This window comes from Acinonyx jubatus, chromosome X, assembly GCF_027475565.1.
Source record: "Acinonyx jubatus isolate Ajub_Pintada_27869175 chromosome X, VMU_Ajub_asm_v1.0, whole genome shotgun sequence".
Classification (NCBI taxonomy): Eukaryota; Metazoa; Chordata; class Mammalia; order Carnivora; family Felidae; genus Acinonyx; species Acinonyx jubatus.
Window position 1 is genome coordinate 56,821,774 of NC_069389.1, and position 15,247 is coordinate 56,837,020.

At 52.6% G+C, this 15,247-nt stretch overlaps 1 protein-coding gene across 1 annotated transcript; it reads right to left on the bottom strand.

Annotated features, from left to right (window-relative positions):
• Nucleotides 1–7,773: 7,773 nt before the first annotated feature.
• On the bottom strand, nt 7,774–11,789 carry LOC106982358 (uncharacterized protein CXorf49 homolog). The gene is given in 6 exon segments (XM_053201940.1): nt 7,774–8,101; nt 8,690–8,735; nt 8,991–9,067; nt 9,629–9,785; nt 10,419–11,060; nt 11,063–11,789. Coding segments are annotated over 6 exon segments (1,551 nt in total). The 5' UTR covers nt 11,660–11,789; the 3' UTR covers nt 7,774–8,069.
• Nucleotides 11,790–15,247: the final 3,458 nt, after the last annotated feature.

Sequence of the window (15,247 nt, forward strand, 5' to 3'; positions counted from 1 at the left end):
TACTTTATTCATTTCTCCAACATAATTAAATCACCTTTTTGCACCAAAGATGGCTTCAAATATTCTTTCTTGGCTGTTAGCTCCAAACTCCATGAACCCCCCATCACCCCAAAACTTCATCATATGGCACCCAACGTGGGGCTGTGAGTCTTTTCATCTGGATTCTGAGCTTCGGTGCAAATTCGGGGAGTACTTCTCTTTTCTTCCTTTACTCTCACTTCAGGGGCTTCTCGAGGAGTATGGTCTTATTGGAACACTTTCCTGTCGATTGGTCAGGCTGAATCCTCTAGCCCGTAGCTACTCGATGGGGAGAAGAAAGCCTGCCTATTGGCTGGAAGTTAGTACCCTGGCTGGAATGGTAATAAGACCCAGACACTTGATGCTCTCTCTTTATTCCTGTCCTTATACAAAGTTGTCTGTCTTGGGCATGGGACAGTCACCTAAGTCACCAGGATGACTGCCAATCTTAAGACTCCCACATGAGGTTTCCTCCTCATTGGTCTAATGTGATCCCCTCCACATCTCTGGTCTAGCCACTTTGGGCCACAGGACCTCCACTGGGAGCTGGCTGACACCAGTACTCAATTGAATTAAAACCCAACCAGGGACCGTTTCCTAGGGAAGTTGGCTGTAAGGACTATATGTGTTGGAATGTCACTTAGATGATGACGGATTTCTGACCTTACTGTTTTCCATCAATGTCCTCTACGAACTACTACTAAAATTACAGAATTAGGTAATTCTCCCTTGTAAAACTTTTCTAGTGTTTTCCATGGGTCAAAAACAGTGGTTTCTTCTCAGCCTTCTCAGCAAGGCAGACTCAGGTCCACGTGCCAGGCACCCATCTGTAGTCTAGAATGCAATGGGGAAGTGGGGTGGGGGGATGCTAGCAACCTCCTTAAGGAGCCCTTCATTGGCTGCTCGGTGGTCATAGTGATTTTGTTTGAGGGATGCCTCTGGTGGCTGTATTGTGCCCAAGACAGACAACTTTGTATAAGGACAGGAGTAAAGAGAGGGCATCAAGTGTCTGGGTCTTATTACCATTCCAGCCAGGGTACTAACTTCCAGCCAATAGGCAGGCTTTCTTCTCCTCATCGAGTAGCCACGGGCTAGAGAATTCAGCCTGACCAGTCGACAGGAAAGTGTTCCAATAAGACCATACTCCTCGAGAAGCCCCTGAAGTGAGAGTAAAGGAAGAAAAGAGAAGTACTCCCCGAATTTGCACCGAAGCTCAGAGTCCAGATGAAAAGACTCACAGCCCCACGTTGGATACCATATGATGAAGTTTTGGGGTGATGGAGGGTTCGTGGGGCTTGGAGCTGATGGCCAAGAAAGAATTCTTGAAGCCGTCTTTGGTGCAAAAAGGTGATTTTATTAAAGCACAGGGATAGGACCTGAGGACAGGAAGAGCTGCCCACCATATGTCTTTAAATGATACATTAGTGTTGCCTATTATTTACAGTTATATGAATGGATTTATTAAATATGTCAGTATTATTTTTTACTTTTATTCATTGTTACATTTGTAAGATTCATTCTCATTATTCTGTGTAGTGAGACTTTATACACTTTTGCTGATAAAATAATATTCCCTCATAGAAATATGCCACTATTTCATTGATCCTGCCCACAAAAGTGGAAATTGCATTGCCCCCCTATTTCTAACAGAATGATAACAAAAATACTACTCATAAACCTATCTGTGGTGTAATTAAAAGAGTACCTTTAATGCATATATTTAAAAGAGGATAGTTGAAAGTTAATGAGAATAGTTAGAAAATAAGCAACACAAGGTCAGGAAAAGATAAAGGAAGTAATAAAGGTAAAAGAAATTAGTGAATGAGGAAACAAGTATATAATAGGATCACAAAATCTGAAGTTGGTTCTTTGGAAAAAGAATAAAATTGGTGAAACTCTAATGAGATTGGTCAAGGAAACAAGGGAGCAAAACACCAATATTGGAAAAGAGAGGGTAGAAATAACCACAAAACCAAATGATCAAAATTAAGATCAAGTTTGGACAAAGTGACATCAAGAATGTCCTGATGTCATGCACTGAGAAGGACAGAACATCACCTATATAGTATTCCAGCCCAACATGTTTAACCTGAATCTAAACAGTAGAAAGCAATCAGAGAAATCCATTTTGAGATGCTTTCTGAACACCTGGACTGGATCTTCAAATGTCAATGTCATGCAAGACCAAAAAAAAAAAAGTCAGGGTAAATAGTTTAAATGACACTAAAGAGATTTGACAACTGAAATGCAGTGCATGATCTTTAACTGGAAAGACGATGTTTTTGTTTTTGATTTAGAATCAGGCACAAAGAACAATATTAGGACAATTGGAAATTCAGAGTGAGGTTCATGTACCAGGTATTGTATTATCTCAAAGTTGGCTTTTCAGGGTGATAATTGCATTAATATTCTGTAGTGGACAATTATTTTTCTTTTCTTTTTAAAAACAATTTTGTTAGGGGCACCTGGGTGGCTCAGTCGGTTAAGCGTCCGACTTTGGCTCAGGTCACGATCTCACTGTTTGTGGGTTCAAGGCCCGCGTCAGGCTCTGTGCTGACAGCTCAGAGCCTGGAGCCTGCTTCGGATTCTGTGTCTCCCTCTCTCTCTGCCCCCCTTCTGCTCGCACTCTGTCTCTCTCCCAAAAATAAATAAACACTTAAAAAAATTAAAAACAATTTTTTAATGTTTATTTTTGGAGGAGAGACAGTGTGAGTGGGGGAGGGGCAGAGAGCGAGGGAGACACAGAATCCGAAGCAGGCTCCAGGCTCTGAGCTGTCAGCACAGAGCCCAACATGGGGCTCAAACTCACGAACTGTGAGATCATGACCTGGGCCGAAGTCGGATGCTCAATTGACTGAGCCACCCAGGCGCCCGACAATTATTTTTCTTAAGACATATATGCTGATGAGCTTAGGGATGGTATGCTATAATTTCTCCAGGTATCTCAAATTACTCAATAAAACATTAAACACACACACACACACACACACACACACAAGGAGGGACAGAAGATGACAAATGTGACAAATAATAATGGGTGAATCCAGGTGAAGGATGTATGAGTGTTTCTTGCAATTTTTGTGCAACTCTCTGTAGGACAGATATTTTCAAATATAAAAGTTGAAGGAAAAGATATACCATTTTGTGCCAATCAACTTGAAAACTTAGAAAAAGGTGACCAATTTCTAGAAAAAAATAAATTGCCAAAACTGACTCATGAAGGGATAGCCAACCAGAATGGTTCCATAAGCAGAAAGATATATATCAATAGTCAAAAACAAAAAAAAATCCAGGCTCCTCCCCTGACTTCTGACAAACATCTTAAGCAAAAATATTTTCAATGTGACAAATTCACAGAAAAACTAGAAACAGAGGAACACTCCCCAACACATTTTGTGAGGATACAATAACCTTGATACTAAATCCTGACAAGGGGAAGTTGAAAAAGCAAAATCATGGGTAAATCACACACTCATGACAAAGAGGCAAGGATCAGAAACAGAATATTATCAAACCGAATCTTACAGGGTAGAAGACAGAAAATACATAATGTACTATGACTAAATTGCATCCATTGCAAAAATACAAACTTGATTTAATTTCAGAAAATAAGGTACTATAATATTCCAGATTCACCCATGACAGGAGATGATTATGGTCCTCGTATTCAGAAAAATAAATAGTAAGAAACAATATCTATTTGTAATATAATTTTCACATTAAAAATTTTTTTAATGTTTATTTTTGAGGGAGAGACAGAGCGCAAACAGGGGAGGGGCAGAAAGAGAGGGAGATGAAGAATCCGAAGCAGGCTCCAGGTTCCGAGCTGTCAGCACAGAGCCCGATGCGGGGCTCGAACTCACAAACCGTGAGAGCATGACCTGAGACGAAGTCAGATGCTTAACCAACTGAGACACCCAGGTGCCCCCACATTTTTTTTTAATTCAAGATTATCGAGGTACCATTTACATCAAGGTCTAGGAGTCCTTATAAACACATACTGTTATGGAACCACCACCACAAGCAAACTACAAAAAATGTTCATCCCCAAATTCTGTCATGCACTGATAGGTAAATCCCTTCTCTCACACCCACACACTGGCAGCCACCGATCTCTTCTCTGTCCCTATGGTTTGGACTTCACAAGAATGTCATAGAAATGGAATCATGCGGTATGTAGACCGTTGCATTTTGCATCCTTCACAGAAAGGGATGTACACATGTGGCATTTCTCGGGGTCAATGTACCATTTCCTCACCTGGGTAGTAGTCACATGGCTTGTCAAATTGTAGACTATCTACAATTGTGTGTATACGGGGTTTATACATATATGATTAATACTTGCTCTCATGTAATTTATCCATTCTACCTTTGTATTGGTTACTTATTAAATAGCAATTGTTATCCTTTCAAAGAAAGATTGGAAAAGTCAGACAGAGGTCACCTTGAGAGAACTAAGGAGGAGAAGTGGCTGGCATGGGGCCAAATTCCTATCAGTGTTCTCCAAACCTGAGTGGTAGTTACCAGGACTACAACCTTGAGGGAGCACGGGGGCACCGAAAACTCTGTAGTCACACGAATGGTGTGTGCTGGGATCATGCAAGAATAGCTCATGTGGCCACCCTGGCAACCCCAAGGTGCTGGCTGGCCAAACCTAGCAAACTAGCAAACACAGGCGAAGGTCTCCCCATCTCAAGGTCAGTTGAGTAGCAACCATAATTACACCTAAAACCTTAATTCCCATTGTCTTGTCAAGGTAACATATTAGCCAATTCCAGGAGTTAGGACATGGACCTCTAATTCCTATCTAACTTGAGGACCATTACTCTGGCCACCACACCAGGCTCTGTCTCCAGCATTCATCTCCTCCTACCCATTGTTCAGAGAAAGGTTGCCTGCTGGTTGTGGTGGCACTGGTGCTGGTGCTGGAGGAGGTGGAGAGGGAGGCATCCGCCCAGGTGTTGGGCAGGTAGCGGGAGGAGGCAGCATGGGGTCCAAGGCTCTCCAGGCCAACCACCACTGCCTCCCTGGCTGGAGAGGAGGCTTGAGGGGGAAGGCAAAAGGGGCACACTAAATTAGGGCAGGGGTCCCACCTTCTCCTTTCTCCTGGGGCCGACATGTATTCCCTTAACCTATGCCTCACCATCTGCCACTTCCTTCCACCTGGAACCTGAAGGGGCCAGGCCACAGCCTGTGATGTACATGGGTTACAGCAACATTGCTGTGTGGCACTTGGTCTGAGTATGGGACACAGGCCGTGTGCTCAGAGAAAGGAAAGGAGGCTGGCAAACCTAGTCAGGGAGGATTGTGACCCTGTCCTCCCACGTCCCCTTCTCCCCTTCTTCACGCTGGCCTTCTTCAGCCCAGGGCTCTGGGCTCACTGGCCCTCCTTCCTCCAGTGGGGCAGAGCTGGTGCTGGACTCCTCCCCACTCACAACCTGCCCGTGTCTCCGTGGGTGGACATCCCAGCTGGAAGGTCTCTGCCAAAAGCTTTTGCTCAGCCGGTGTGCTGTGTTACCCCGCCAAGAAGTAACCGTTGGGTCAGGGTCAAGGCCAGAGCCTGAGCAACCAAGTCCACCTTCTCAAGTGAGGGGCTTGAAAGGGAAGAATTTAGTCCCACGAATGTTCTTTTCCAGGCTGAGGTCTGTGCTTGTCCCACCCCACGTGTGATGGCATGTCCACCTGAGCTCACGCCACAGGCCCTTCCGGAAGGCAGTGTGAGAATGGGCGGGGGGAGCCGAGAAGCCACTCTCTACTTGCCATCCTCACTGACACATCCTGCCCGTGTCTCTCTTAGCACCAGGCACAGCAGCCTCCTTGGCGATCCTCCGCTCTACTGCTAAGATGAGGTACATCCCAGCAACTCCGAGATAGCCTTCTCTCCTATTCTTGTTCCTTCAGAACAGCCCGGAGGGGTCAGACCTCACAGCATCGCACAGTAGGATCTGCAGCCTCCTCTGGCAACTCCCAACATTTTGAGCGTCTCCAAACCCGGTCCTGGGGTCTGGGGACTTCTGTGTCATTCCCCTCCTGTTTTAGGAATTTAACAGCACCCCCTGAAAAGTAGATGCGACCCTTGCTTGTGCTCATGCAATCCCTTGCAGGTGGTTGTTGTTGTTGTTGTTGTTTTAATATTTATTTATTCATCTTGAGAGAGAGAGTGCTAGCTTGAGCCAGGGAGGGGAAGAGAGAGGGGGAGAGAAAGAATCCCAAGCAGGCTCTGCATTGTCAGCACTGAGCCGGACATGTGGCTCCAACTCACCAACCTTGAGATCATGACCTGAGCTGAAATCCAGTCGGATGCTTAACCGACTGAGCCACTGAGGTGCCCCGTCCCATACACATTCTTGACCATGGTCTCCACTCCTTTTACTCCTTGAACCCCAGATCTCTGCCTCAAAGCTGATTATCCCCGATTAATGTTATTCACACATGCACACAGATGGACACACACACACACACACACACAACCCCAGTCTTGACTGTTCTGTTGGCACCGACCTACCCCTCCGCCCCGAATTTCTGTGCATAAAACACCCAGTCTCTTGGGAAGAGGGTCTGGTGTGGCAGAAGCTGCCCGTACCTCACTGAGACCTGGCTCCTGGCTGAGGGAAGGAAGCAATGCCCAACCCCCAGTGAGCGGCAAATGAACATGGAGTTCAGACTAAATCTCGCATGACCTCAAGAGGCAGCCAGGAAGCCTGACCTGGGACACAGAACTAGCATTTCATGGTGCAGGTCAAATGGCACTGGAAAGGGGCCCGTGCAGACACATGGAGATCCATCACGCACACTTGCCATGGAAGCTGGCCACGTTCCAGCCAAGGGCAGTGCGACCACCAGGCTGGAGGAGGGGCAGTGAGGAGGCTTGGACGTGAAGGACATGAGAGCTCCCACGGCTGTGCCGTACATTTCCAGGTGCTGGCAGGCAGTTTGCCCCAGGTTGGCCCAGAGCCACTGCAGGCCCCATTGCCCCCCCTCCAGCCCAGACACCAAGCTGTGCTTTTCTCCCCTGGGCCCTGTACCTGCTCTCTGGCTCTGCACCCCACTGGGCTGTGACTTCTGCCTCTACCCCGCTTCTGAACCCAGGGAGGGAGCACTGACAGGATTGGAAACTGAGGGCCAAGGCTGAGCACTAAATGGGAGAGGAGGAGGAGGCGCCAGTTCCTGGGCCAGCTGCCCTTGTGCCTGTGAGGTGGCAGCACCAGAGGGAGGTAAGGACGCCTAGAGGGGGCTGGGCCCAGGAGGGGGGAGGTGCAGCTCAATTGTGCCCTATAACATCTGTGGAAGCACAGGTGCAGGCGAGGCCACTGATGACAGAAAGCCACGGGAGTGATCTGGGAACCTCAGAAGTCAGAGCAGACAGTGGTCGCAAGGAGGGAAGGGAACAGGGACTGGACTTCTGGAAGGGGTCATGAGTCCCTACAGGAGGGGGAGGGGGAAGGACGGAGATGAATGGGAACCTAGAGACCCAAAAAGAGGAGGAGATTAGGAGAGAGCCTGAAGGGAGCCTGCAGGGGAAAGGGGGGCAGGTGCTCGCGCGGCCAGGTGGAGCCCACACCCCACCCAGACGGGGACACTCTGCCGGCGTGACTGCAGGGTTCCCAGCGGAGGTGGCCCAGACTTCTCTCAAGGACAAGGCCCACCACACGACACCTGTTCTGGAAAAGGCTGCAAAATAGAGCAGCTCCCTGCCCTAACCCTCCTTCCCATCCCCAGCCACCTCCTCACCCCCCCAGAGAGGACAGACTTGAGAACATGAGAGGTACTTTAATTTGAAGGTGCTGTGAACTTGGGTGGGGAGGTGGCAAAAAACAGGGAGAGGAAGCCCAGGCCGAGGTCGAACGTCGAACGGGAGGGAAGCAGCTTGGGCACAGCTTCCTGGCTCCAAAGGTACCAGCCGCCCCTCTTGTACAGAGATGCTGACTCAGCCTGTCCAACAGAGCAGAGTCAGGGAAGAAGAGCATCAGGCCAGGGCCAGCCCACGGCCCTCCTCAGCAGCCACGACCGTGGGAAGGGGTATGGTGTGTGTAACACTCACTTCAAAGGGTCTAGAACTGGTCAGTCAGGGACTGCAGGGCCACTGAAACAGAGACAGGCATTAGCAGGTGCTCCGGACCCGGGGACAGAGAACCCTGTGCTCCTGTCCCCTTGGAGAACTGCCTAGTCCTGCAACCTGAAACCCACGCCCCCCCTCCCAACCCCTATCCAAAGAGCCCTGCGACTGACCCACTCAGCCACCAGCTGAATTAAATATGGATGTGTCGTATAGGGGAACAAAACGTGCCAGTAGTTCTCAAGTTCTGGGTCAACTCGGAACCATTCAGAGCTTGTCGGACAAATACACACTGTCCAAGCCACACCAAAGAGCAGTTAAAGGGAAAATCAATGAGGCATCTCTAAACGTCCAAAGAGAGAGATTCTCTGGGACTCATGGTGGTCGGCAAACTGTGCACCCAGGTAGGCGACTTTCCCATTGGTGCACACACCTAGCTGTACACGCAAAGCAGGCTCCAGGGTCAAGCCTGCTAGGTTCCCCTTCCAATGGGAATCTTGGTCCCTGTGGGGCTGCCTGCACCTGCAGCCCATCGCGGGTCCTGCACTGAGACACACCCCCCAAGCCCCCCTCTGCCTCTGCCCTGACCCAGCCCCAGCTAGAGGTTCCTCATACCAAGCTGCTCTTTCAGGTTGTCAACTTCTCTCTGCAGCAGGAGACACTAGGCCCACAAACATGGGAGAGAGAGAAAAGCATATTAGTATACCCTGGCCTCTCTCCTCATCCTCCCCCTCTCCTGCGAGCACCACACACCAAGGCCCAGTGGCTAGACTGGCACAGGACCCTCAGTGGAAAGGAGGCGCCTTCCCTCTGTGGGGAGCAGAATGGGAGGGGGGTACATATGTCAGTTTAACCTGGACACGGATCCCACCAGGTAGTTGGGGCCTGCATTTCTAGGAGCCAGAGCAAGCATTACTTGAGGACAGCCCTGTGCTCCAGGTGGTTGCTGCTGCCTTTCCGGTCTTGGGGGGTGGACAAGTGCTTCCTGGTCATCTGAGAGGGAAAGAACACAAAATCCAGCTTCCAAGGCTCCCAGTGAGGTGGAAAGGGCTTCGTGGGGTCTAACGTGAGGCAACACCACCCTCTGCTGGCAACAAGTTGCCCCTGCTCTGCCAGCAGCTCCACTCTTCTTCCTGGGTGTGCCTCTCCTGTCTCCCAGGGCCAGCTCATCCTTGATGGTGGTCCCCAAGGCCGGTGGCTCTGAGCTGGACTCTCCCAGAGCTGCAGCCACAGCCAGCCACTAGGAAGAGCAGCACGGCCAAATACGACTTCGTGGAACAAGGCTCTGTTCTGCTGAAAGTCTATGTCCGGGGTTGGGGTTTGGGGGTGTCCACGAACCACCCCTGCCACACAAACCCCACGCAGAGGATGATGTGGCTTAAGGCCGGTCCTGTCGACACCCTGTTTCCCATGGGAGAAGCTGCCTGGGTCAGAGAGGAGGCAGGGAACAAAGCTGAGCCTCCACCCTCCGCAGAGGCAGAGGCAGAGGCAGAGGCAGAGGCGGCCCTCCTGATCCCGTCTCCCCTGCACTCCTGTGCAACCTGCAACACTCACCCGAGGGTGCGGGCTCTCTGGGAATGACGTCTCCCTGGCTCGGAGCCAAGGGCTGTGAGCTTCCCTGAAACTGGGGGGCTCTGGGGTTGAGGTCACCACGACTGCTTGCCTCACGATGCATGAACGGACAAGACAGCTCTGGCCTGTGTGCTGAAAGCTGCTAAAAGAAAAATTTCTCACTCATTTGGACTTGGGATGTTTTGTGTTTTGTGGGGGTGTAGTAGGTGTACACGGGTGTGTGTGCGCGCGCGCATGCGTGTTTAGGGGCTGGGGTGAGGCAGGGCGTAGGGAAGGGAATTCAGAAGCTGATCTGGCTAGTTAGTGCTTTCTCCCTCAGTCAGCCCCAGGTCAGGAGGCAGCGCTGAGCTCGGGAGAAGAGGGGGCCACTGACAGGGCCCAGGCTCCCTGCATGGAAGGCTTGGGGACCAGCTACAAAGTAGGAATCAGGAAGCCCAGGAGTCTCAAGACTGAAGCTTTGCAGTCCAAACTTTCAAGGGGCAGGGGCTCCCCGATCCAAATCAACTACCAGCCCTCCCTTCCATCCCAGACCCTCTCTGGGCTGGGGGGAGGCAGGAAACGTGCCCAGGTCCAGAATGGTGCCCAGCACACATGGAGCGCTACCTTCATGTCTGCCCTTGTGCAAATGACCGGGTCCAGCATCCCGGTGACCTGGGGGGGGGGGGGGCGCCCAATGGCAGCCCCTGAGGGATGGCCAGAGGGAGCGTGGGTCAAGAAGTGCTGGTCAAGGAGGGGAAGGGTGAGGGCCAGAGGAGGAGCACAGCTTACTCACCTTTGGGACAGCGTCTCTGTTTGAGTCATTGTCTTCTCCGGCCACCACCGGCTCCGCCTTCTGAGTCCTCCTGGCGACAGATTTCTTCCCAGCAGGGGTGTGCTTGGACTGTTTGGTTCCCGGAGGGACCAAGGAATACCTCTTGGACCTCCCAAGCAGCAGAACACCAGTTACTGGGGGGAAGGCGGCTGGTTCCAGGGGTGCCGCGGAGACTCTCTGCCCCCAGGAAGGGAACATTCTCCCCAGGGCAACATTTGAGGTCCCCCCTGGGGATTTCTTCTCCTGGGCCACCTTTTTCTTAGGGGTGGCCCGGGGCAGGCCGCCAGCAGCAGCAGATCGTGGGTAGCTGGGCCTGTTCCCCCCCTTCCCCCTGACCACGCTCTGCATTTTCCTAGAGGAGGAGATGTCCAGCTCTCCAACGGCCTGACTCTCCACAACCGAAGTGACTCCTCGGGGAGCGGAGGACGGGAAAGAGCCAAGCATGTGGAGGAAATTCTCCCTGACATGGAATTTCGAGTGTCTGGGTGTGTCCCAGGGATCCTCGGGGCTGTTGGGCTTGAGTTGGCCTCCTCCTTTGGCGTAAATGCTCACCCTCATCAGCTGTATCTCACTAAACTCATCTGCTGACTCGCTGTCGGAAAGCAGCTCGCTTTCGGCGGGCTTTCGGCGGAGGGCCGCTGGCGATCCACCACGGCGACGTTCGACCTGCTCTTCTTGCTTCTTTTTGGGTTCGCCCAGGGCGGGCCTCCCTCGGGCCCACCGAGGCGGAGAAGGGCGGCGGCAGGCGGCTGCGACTCTCTGCCGCTAAGGGCAAGCGCGCCTCTCCCTTGGGGCCCTGCCTCCAGGCCTGCCTCCACGACGCAGCCCTCCGGGTACGGGTTTCTCCGCACGCCCAGGCCATCCTGGTTGGTCAGCTGCTGCACGATGGCTGCCACGGCCTCATCCGCAAGGTGGGACGCGCAGTCCAGGGCGTCCCCCGTGTGGTCGGTCGGGGAGCCGGGGCGGCCTTCTAGGTCCCAGAACACGGGCCCTCCCGTTTCCGTCACTTCCTGCTCAGACTCGAAGCCCTGGGGGTCTGGGACCCCGCCCTCGTCCTCACCGCTGGGTGGCGGCCCCAGATCCACACCTAGTCCCTGTGGGCCCCGCGGGGCTCCGGGGCTGGCAGGCCCGACGCTGGTCTGCTCCCCGCCCTCCTCCCCGAAACCCGCTCCACAGCTGGACACCTCATCGGGGGCGCTCATGCCGCGAGGCCCGGCAGCCCTGGTTCAGGGAAGACGGTCGCCCAGGCCCCGGCGCCACAGGCAAGATGGCAGAGGCACGAGGCGAGCGACGAGTCCTCCGGGCGACGCAGGCAATTACCACAGACGCCGCACCAGGCCGCACGAGACCTCAAACGCCGCGCGGCTTGCACACGCATTCGACGCCCGCGCCACGGCCTCCTCATTGGTCTGTCCCCCGCCAACCAGCGCGCGCCCCTCGTTTGCCCGCCCCTCGAGGCCCTGGCCAATGGGGTGGAGCACCTTTGGTCTCCGCCCTCCCCCCCTCCCCCCCCCCCCAAGCAGGTCGGGGTGTTGGGTCTCTCGGGTGTGGCGGCCGGTTGGTAGGCCCTGTTGTCCGGGCTCTTCTGGGCCCGCCTCCTACTTTCCAGTTGGGAGTCACGGCTTCTAGCCTCTGTCCGCCCGTGCACAGAGTGGGTTGTGATGGCACCTGTCTCCGGGGTTGGGGATGACCCTTCGGGACGGAGGTAAAGCACCTGCCGAGAAAGGATTTGCCGGCCTCTGTCCCACGGCCGCGCTCAGAACCTGATAGGACAATGGGCACGGGAAGCCCGCAGTCAGTGATCATGGGACCTGTGGCATATTCCCCCGCGAAGGGCCGGAGAGCAAATGTGGTCCTATTTACGGGCCGCAGCGTCTCTGTTGCATCCGCTTGACCTCGGTGGGCGATGACATTGGTCCCTGGATGTGTGCTCAGGGAACTTTCTTGGCAGGCGGGTTTGGCGCAAAGGCTGGACTTGGCCCCCCGACCCCGACCCTTCTCCACTCCGAGGCAATTCAAAGAAGAAATCTCAATGGCCAGTGCACACGCCAAAAGACGCTCACCATCACAAATCCTGGAGATGCGAACTAAAACCGCGAATCAGTGTTCACAGACCAGACTTGAAAGAGTCAAAGAGCTGAACCATTCCGAGGTTGGGAGAGGTTCTGAGTAGAGCCCTTGCTTTTGCCCACTGCTGGGTGGGGGGTCGGGTGGAGGAGGGGGCAGCGGCGCAGAAGAGCCCTTTGGGAGGGTAAATTGGCAGAATCAGTGCCAACCAACTTATACAACAGGTACCACATGCCTGGCTCTGTTGTAAGCACTGTAGTTAACTAGTGACACATTGTCGAGACAATCCTAGGGTTGAGGTACCCACTAGTACCGCCCTATTATGGGTGAGCAAACGGGCACTGAAAGGCTCAGCCACTGGCGCAAGGTCATTTGTTTTGTCGGGATCCGCGGCAGGATCGAAACTTGTAGTTTGGCCCCGGAGTCCTTGCTCTGAGCTCTGAGTGGAGAATCTTAAAAGAGAAGAGACGCCCATTCCCCCTGTGACCCAGCAAGTCCACTGCCACCTACATCTTCTGGGGACGCTCTCGTTCGTGTAATGGACAAGGAAGGATACGTGCACAGGAATGTTGGTGATGGGGAAAACTGGGAACACTCTGAATTCCCATCAGTAAGGGGGAAGTGGATGCAAGCAACTGATGTTCAGCGCATCTGGTAGACTGAACCACGCTAGTCAAAAGGAACACGTGAGGCCGTGTTCACACATTTCAAAGCATCCTCGTGACTGAACACAGTAATTTGGAGATCACTGGAGCTGGACACACATTTGTAAGTAGTCAAATGAAAATTTAAAACGGAACCAGTCCTATGTTGAGAGTGCACATAGGTGTCAGTACAAGTATGGTGAAAGTTCTGGAGCATGCACAACTAACACCTAACAGTGGTGGTGGTGGTTGGGGTGGGGCGCCAGTTGTCTCTCCAATTGCTCTACAGCTACCGGTTCCCAGCTTCTCTGAGCTGAGCAGTCCCAATATCTGGGGAGTGGTCCCTCCCTTGATTTCTGTGAGGTGCTCCAGTGTTAGAATTTCCCTTGCTTGCCACCCAACCCCTACTCCAGGAGCCCTGGATTCCTTCCATACTTTCCTTCCTCTCTTTCCCACTCTTAATGCTCTGTCTGGCCCTCGCCTCTCCTGCCTACATCCTACTCTGGCTGATCCTCAAGAGGGGCCTGAGGTACCTCAACACCTCTTGCCTGCATAATCGCAAAGGCCAGGTTTTGCTGGGTCTGCACCTGAGAAGCCTACCGTGCTGGGAAAGGTTACAGAGCAGGGGGGATTGGGCGTACTCTAAATCTGCAGTCAGCCTCTTCAAGCATGCCCCCAATATCCCTACGTGTGTGTGTGGAAAACGCCCTCTCCCACTTCTCCCAGTGGCTCTTAAAGTCATGCTGTGCAATCTGGATGCTGTGCAAAATGGATCACGAAGGAGACAGCAGAATCTCCTCTACCCACCACCCTCTTCGGAAATGTTACCAATGGATTCAGTCGAAGACTCCGTTGGCCCTCTTGCCATTTCCATTCCCTTCATCCTTCTCCCTCTCCCCCATAGACAGAATCCTAGCGCCTTTCCACACCTTCACCACTCTCTTCATCACTGGGGTTCTCCTACCTCCTCTTCTGTTGCATCCTAAAGGTCTCCAGTGGTGTCCATAATTGCTGCTAACTCCCTTCCTTCAACCTCACTAGGATCCCATATTGGTTTTGACTTACTGTTCTGGCCTGGGCTGGGGACCAGTGTCAGAGGATCCACCTGGCCTTCCTGACCATGATAGTTTCTTGCCCCACAGACAGACCAATGCCCCAACGTGGGGGTTTTTGCTCCAACTGCCGAATGTATCAGTCGTCAACTTGTGGACTAGAGAAGTGACCACTGCGTTGGCCCAGGGATCCAGTCGGCTTTCCATGACTGGATCTCTATCCCAACTCCTTTTATTACCAGGGTCTCCTAAGTCCCACTCTAGCCAGGCCTCATGGTGACACTTTGGGACTCCAGTATCAATGTCACCTCGGACCCTGGGTCCAATAGTCCTAGAAATGTCTGGGTATTTCTCTTTCCCCAGTGCACTGTCACTTGAGAAATGGCAGTCATTCTCTGTAGGGAAGGCCGGTGGCATCATCATAGTATGTATATACTCATCACCTTGTTTCTTGACCCTTCCTCCTCAGGACTCCTCCACCTCTTGAGTCAGTGGGGCTGGTCTCAAAATTGGCTCAGGACCAGGAACTGAGCAAGAAATTGTAACTTTTTACTGGGACGACCACCCCCTTTCTCTTGCACCCTTGCCTTTGTCTGGCTGTAGCTGCCCCGAGGGAGCCAGGCTGTCTGAACCATCCTCTCAGCTCCCTGCCAGTCAAAGCACTCTTGACTGCCACCCTGACCTTGCCGGTTGTTACAGGAAAGGTAGTCCCCTGAGGTCTCTTGATTGAGAGTTACTCTCTGCTCTCTATTACATCAGAATTCCATCACTCTCATGGATGGTAATGAGCTCGGACCAGGACCACTTGCTGCCATCACCTGCATCGGCCTGCAGAGGGCAGCAACTGCTGAACTTTGGTGAATGGTGGGTCCACTGGGCCCTCTCATGGAACTTAATGGTTAGGCCATGTGACTGGCCTCACCTTTTCTATCCGTTCCAGCTCGCCTGCATCATTCAGCCTTGTTGTTCCTTCCTCTACCCTCTGCTAGTCCAAGGCAGGCACTTCCACTTCTCAGTGCGGGCCACC